General features: G+C 47.4%; 1 protein-coding gene across 5 annotated transcripts in view; it reads right to left on the bottom strand.

Moving 5' to 3' along the window:
* Positions 1 to 6,000, bottom strand: part of LOC129868649 (unconventional myosin-XVIIIa-like) — a 111,734-nt gene that overhangs the window by 54,526 nt on the left and 51,208 nt on the right. For 2 of the 5 annotated variants that reach the window (XM_055942813.1, XM_055942815.1), the window contains 10 exons: positions 5,247 to 5,312; positions 4,272 to 4,359; positions 3,915 to 4,021; positions 3,602 to 3,778; positions 3,231 to 3,441; positions 2,823 to 3,066; positions 2,553 to 2,616; positions 2,271 to 2,415; positions 952 to 963; positions 22 to 192 (listed from right to left, as the gene is read on the bottom strand). In XM_055942813.1, coding sequence (XP_055798788.1) covers positions 22 to 192; positions 952 to 963; positions 2,271 to 2,415; positions 2,553 to 2,616; positions 2,823 to 3,066; positions 3,231 to 3,441; positions 3,602 to 3,778; positions 3,915 to 4,021; positions 4,272 to 4,359; positions 5,247 to 5,312 — 1,285 coding nt within the window. The remainder of the gene's footprint in view (positions 1 to 21; positions 193 to 951; positions 964 to 2,270; positions 2,416 to 2,552; positions 2,617 to 2,822; positions 3,067 to 3,230; positions 3,442 to 3,601; positions 3,779 to 3,914; positions 4,022 to 4,271; positions 4,360 to 5,246; positions 5,313 to 6,000) is intronic. The other 3 variants (XM_055942816.1, XM_055942817.1, XM_055942814.1) reach the window with 2 other exon arrangements.

Raw genomic sequence — 6,000 nt, 5'->3', positions numbered from 1 at the left:
CGTGCATAGTCCCAGGTGTACCTGAGGCTTCTCCTGCTGTATCGTCTGTCCCCTGGCGTATAGAGCTGGCTCTGGGCAGGGTGCCTTTGGCCTGGTGCTTGAAGATGGAGGAGGAGAGCTCTTCCAAGGTGCAGCCCAGCAGGTAGGCAGCCTTCTGCGCCCACTCATGACGTGCAAACTGTTTCCTACCGGCTGAGACACACAAAAATACAACCATTATCTCCTCTGCCAACAACCATGGGTCATACAGCGTCTATCCACGACAGGAGACTACAGTTACTGGAGTAGGAGGTGTATTTATGGGTTTGATCGACCGTGCCCTAGGCTAACACCGCTGCGATGCTATAAAAGCTAACAATAATCCCCTCATCAGGACAGTGAAATGTAGCCTACAAAGAACATGCACGGTACTGGGCATCCAAATGGTACAAACCCAACCTTTTCTCATTTGTCCACAGGGACATTAGCTAAAAGCCTTTTTGCTGCTACTTTTTCAAATGTTGTTTTTCTCACAGCTACAAGTCCTTCATCCACAGTAAATGATTACAGGGACTATCATTCCAAAGTACAATGACTTTGCATTAACACAAGCCTCGGTCTGCAAACCAAGTTTGACTTTAATCTGGTGGATGGGTGATGAGATGTGAGTGGATAGGAGTGGGGTTTTCATTTCAGTGCGTTATTGGAGAGGAACCCTCCTCAGACACTTAAGAGGGTGACTGACTAGGGAACATAGAACAGTTGGTCTTCTGACTGAGGCATGCTGTAATCTCCCTGTTTCATCGGCCTATGAGAGCGTCACATGCCGCTGTGTTGTGACAAACAAGAGAGTTGTGAAGACGATCAAAGTGAAACACTGAGAACTTCATTAAAATGCTAATGACACCATGTCTGCTCACAGTGATAAAAGCACAGAGGCAGAACATAACAATATGGACAGGGTGTTTTTACCTTTGTCTTCGTCTGCGATGCAAGGGGAGCGGCATGCAACATGCAAGTAAGAACAGGTAGTTAAAACAGTTGGTACAGACGTCCTGTATACAGTGGATGAGCAGACAAACTTTGATCTGATAAGTTGATCTGATAAGCCTTCTCTCACACAAACACAACATACACGCACAGCACTAACCCTCAAACAGCAGCAAGACCACATTGAGATGCGGGGGAAAACGAGCATGCAGGTTCTGACTAACACACTGCATTCAGGAGCTTTATTGAAAAACCTCTTCTGAGAGTTGAGGAATGAAACAGCCCACACTTATCAGCACACCCAATCAACCTCCCAGTCATTGTCAGATCTACTGGAAGGTGGTGCATAAAGTCATGCAATTCTTTAGTCTATCGACACTGCAACTCATGAATAAAGGTCTATAGTGCCCTCTGGTGTTACCTAGTCAAACTGCACTGCTTATCATTCGGACGTGTCAATTATCTGACAGATTGTAACCCAACAAAATGTGTATATTTAGATTGCAGTTGATGAATTAACCCTTCAGAGGAAGAGAGGAAAAGGAGATCAACACAGTAGAAGACACAGAAACACCCAGAAGGGTGTTTGTTCGGGTTCATTACCAATTTCCTCAATGACTGACACTGCAGAGAAGGCAACGTTAGACAATGTGAATAAACATTCCAACTGCACTCACACCCATTTTCATTACAGTGTAAACACTCGGTCTTGTTCTGGGCTGTCAGGCAAATAGCAATCAAACAGACTGGGTTGTTCCCTGCTGAGGTACAGCAGCAAGCAGACACTGGGAACAAGGCAAGGTATTTAGACAGCTTAAGGCTGATGTTGGGCTGGGACGTTGTCGCCTCGTAAGCTGGAATACCCGACTGTCTCAAACTGACATCAACCAGTTTGGTTCTGTGTTGTGCACGGCTGAACGGTAAAGGAATGCAATTAACATCTCCCCTGCAGACAGTAAAACTTGTCATTATTGACAGGGCCTCTAGACGTCACAACTGTCTTCGTCACAAATGTTCTCTGCCCGAGAAGCTCCTTGAAACAAACAAATAAAGGCCCTGGATAGATGGCAGCATCAGGAATTCTGTTATTTTGGAATAGACCCAATATCTCTTTGCTTGACTTTACTCTTTCAACTACACTATGTAAATTCTGAATATTTAGTTGAATCTGTCATTGTTAGTAGTAAATTATCTGTAATTTATATACAGAATGCAGCTGCATTAACACTATAAGCGTCTGAATTAACATCTGACATAGTGACTGAGTGGGCTCCTGGTGTGTACTGTACTGTAATTCTTACCCTTGGTGGCCCCTGCAGCTCCTAGATGATAGATGGCCCCCAGGACCAGCCAGAAGGCCCTCTGCTCCTCCCCACTGATCCCCAGGACCTTCATAGCTGCCTGCAGCTTGGTGAACTGCTGGGAGGCCCGCTGCTTCTCTTCAGACTGGGCAAGCACGGGGGAGAGAAACAACAGGAATCTGTATGGACTGTCTTTATTATAAAAACCATAGTGTGAATCTATTCACTCTAAACCAAATAAAACATTCCTGACAAGGTCTTTGGGGCCCTGGCAAGAGTTACCTTGGGTTGAGGCATGATTCCGAAGGCGCTGTTTTCAGCAAAGTGGTTAAAGTGCAACTCGGTCCTGGAATGGCAATCAAACAAGCTGTCAGTCAGTCACCATGAAAAGACTACCCCTGACAGAGCTACTCAGAGTTTCTGACCAACAGACACTCACAAGTAAATAAAGGACAGAGAGAGGAGAAAGATAGAGAGGAGAGAGACAGAGAGAGAGGAGAGAATAGGTAAAGGTTCACTCTACACAGAGGTCTGAAGAAGATGACAGCTTACTTTAGAGAACTGTCAGCTCCAGCCATCATGTAGTAGAACACATTGAAGGTGGACTCTCCCTCTGGCCGCCTGGTCACCCTTAGCTTCTCCAGCAGCATGGTCTGAATGGAGGCCGAGGCCACCTGGCCAGCCTGGTCAAAGTCCAGGGACACGATGTGGGAAAAGCGACTGGCGTTCCCGTTCATGGAGGTGGAGCTGTTCCCAAAAGCCTCCAGGATGGTATAGACCGCCTGCCACTTCTCCGCTGGGAGACACACAGAAACAAGCCAAATAGTACATACATACATGCTACATACATGTTGCAAGTAAATATCAGACATACAGTGAACTGTGAAATGAGGAAGAAAAACAAGTTGTTCTCTAAACTGTGTTCTAACTTACTGCATGTTCTTTCCCCTCGAAACCTACCAGAGAAGGTCTTGCCAGTGCTGCCAGCGATGGTGACCAGGTACTGGACCAGGTGTTGACAGTTGATAGTCTTGCCGCTGCCGCTCTTGCCCAGCAGCACAATAGACTGGTCCTGACGCGTGGTCAACAGGTTCCTATAGGCTGACTGGGCAACACCATAGATGTGAGGTGCCGTGTCCTCCCTCCTGCACCCCTTAAACATGTGCATCACCTGGGGGGGAGGGGAGAGAGAGAGATGTCATTCTCACCATATAAAGCCCCACAAATTAAACAAATCCAGTCCTACTTGCCCTTCCTGGTTTACTTGCTACTCTAATAGAAGATATACCCTCCCCTATCCTGCTAACCCCAGGCTCCACCCAGGACTGTACCTTCTCAGAGTACATGGAGGGGGCGCTGATGGGGTTGATGACCACCATGTTGGGTCCAGCGTGGGTGTGGATGAGGTTGCCCCCGTAGCGCTGGCGCAGAGAGTGCATCACACTGGACTCATTGAGGTACTGCAGCGAGGACAGGTCCTCCACGCGGTCAAACAATGGAGGGTTGGCCTACACACAGGGGTCAGAGGTCAAAGAGATCATACATCCCAGACTTCAGATAATGAGACAAAAATTCAATAGGTGAAAATGTTTGGTGCCCTGCTGGGGCTAAACAGCATGTACATTTGGGTGAGTTTAGGCTAACCTTCTCCACATCATCTTCATCCACATCCAGCAACGAGCCGTCGCTCTCCAGTCTGATCTTGACTTTCCCCTCTGGCAGACTGCCTGGCTCCGTCTTCAACAGGGTCGCTGTGTTGACAGAACAGGGTCAATAGGATCTTCAGCTACTCATTAGCCACATATTTAGTCATCTAAATATGTTGTGTTTGTCTAGGCTACATGTGTTATATTCAATACAAGTGTGAAATAGTGCACAATCAATACAAATTTGGTTTACTATTTCTGTCAGATAAATCAACAAATGGAATCTGTGATGTACATTTAATATGTTTTAATGTGGCCCCTATTGTGGTGAATGGTGTGATTCAGGTCTACTAACCCAAGGAGAATCCATCCTTGTGAACCAGCCATACTTTCTCTGTGCCGTACCAGGCCTTCTCAGCAGCTATTTGCTCCTCGGTCTTCACCTAGGAGAGAGACAGGACAGACAGACAGGGTTAGTTCACTGCTCTAAAGCTCAAAGGCAGGAGCAGAGGTGAATACCCAGAGAGAATAATTAGCTAGATGAATGAATAACACCAGTGGAGGGGGTATTGTCACCACAGTGGAACAGCAGGACAGGAACAGGTGTGGAGTGAGGTTTCTTCATCTCCTTAAGGGAGGAGTTTTGGGTTCCAGGTCTAGTTCTCCCCCACGCAACATTTGACCCAACCGCCCAGTAGTCCACCCACCCCAAACCCCCAACTCCACACCTAGCATCCACTCATGGCCCACTAGGCAGGCCCCTGGTCCCCACTCTGGTTACAGAGAGGGATCTGATGGTAAACACAAACTACTGAGAACCCACTCTCACTAATGATAACAGGACAGATGGTCCATAACCCAATACAACAACACATGACTTGACTGGCTGCACATCAGTACCACATACTTCACCACAATGTTTATGAAGACTGTGGTAGATCTGCAGTATAATATGAGCAAACTAAAGACACATATCCTATGACAATTTATATGTGGACACATCATGCAATTTGAGTAACTCGGGTTTTCCTCAAACACAACCTGAAAATCATAGTGAAAAGCAAGACACATCACTGGTAAAGCATAGACACTCAGTGCAAACCTACTACAAAGGGTAGAATACTGAGGAACTCACTTCCCCCGGCAGTTAAAAAAGGTTTAATAAGTCATGTATTTCATGAGTTTCTCACTATTCTACTGGTTTATCATCACAGATACAAAATCTCAGATGAGGATGTTGGTTCTGTGATTTACACACAACAGCACACTCCAGGGAAGGGACTGAGGGAGATGCATGGGGTATTGCAATCAGGCATAGCAGTGGCCAGACCTTGGGTTGAGAGGCGGCCGTGTGGGCCGCCTGCAGGAGGGCCACGGGGTCCTGATCCAACTGTGTCTGGAAGAGGGCAGGAAGAGTTGGGTTTAATCAAGGTCGGAGGTCAACTTCGAAGTTCATACTGCATGCTGAAACATGCCAACAGCCATGTAACAAGTATCTTCCGTGAATTTGGCTAGAGGGTAGCATAACACATGCAGATGAAGAAAACAACTGACACCCACACGTTTGCTGTGAGAAAAAAAAAATGGGGGGAATAATTCTAATCGTTCTAGCTTTACCAGTCTAAGTGATTAAGTCCAGCAGAGCCCGTCTGTGTGGGACTGCTTAGGTCATATTACTGGGACTTCCAGCACTGCTGCACGGACATAGGGAAAGAATTCAGTCCGTAACAACATGGTGGGGGAATGAGTAAGGGATGCAGGCAGAACCCCAGGTGGGTGAGACAGAGGTAGGGACAGCGGGGTCAGTTAAGGAGAGCAGGCTTACACCCCAACACGAGACACAAGCACACAGTCCAGCCAGGCCTTGTGTGAGGGCGGTGGGTGAGTGGCCAGCCTGGGGAGCGGTGTGACAGGGGACAGACAGTACCTATGAGGAGACCACCGGATAGCCACGGCCACGAGGACAGCAGCAAACAGCGGAGCAACACACAGAGGGGACGGATGAAGAGATGAGACAGCAGAAGATGGGAAGGAGGAGCCAGGAGATGAGAGGAAAGGGTGATATTAAAAACAGATCACAGAGG

Source organism: Salvelinus fontinalis, chromosome 13 (assembly GCF_029448725.1).
Source record: "Salvelinus fontinalis isolate EN_2023a chromosome 13, ASM2944872v1, whole genome shotgun sequence".
NCBI lineage: Eukaryota > Metazoa > Chordata > Actinopteri > Salmoniformes > Salmonidae > Salvelinus > Salvelinus fontinalis.
The sequence above is the reverse complement of the archived record's forward strand: the minus strand, read 5'-3'. Positions and strand labels throughout refer to the sequence as shown.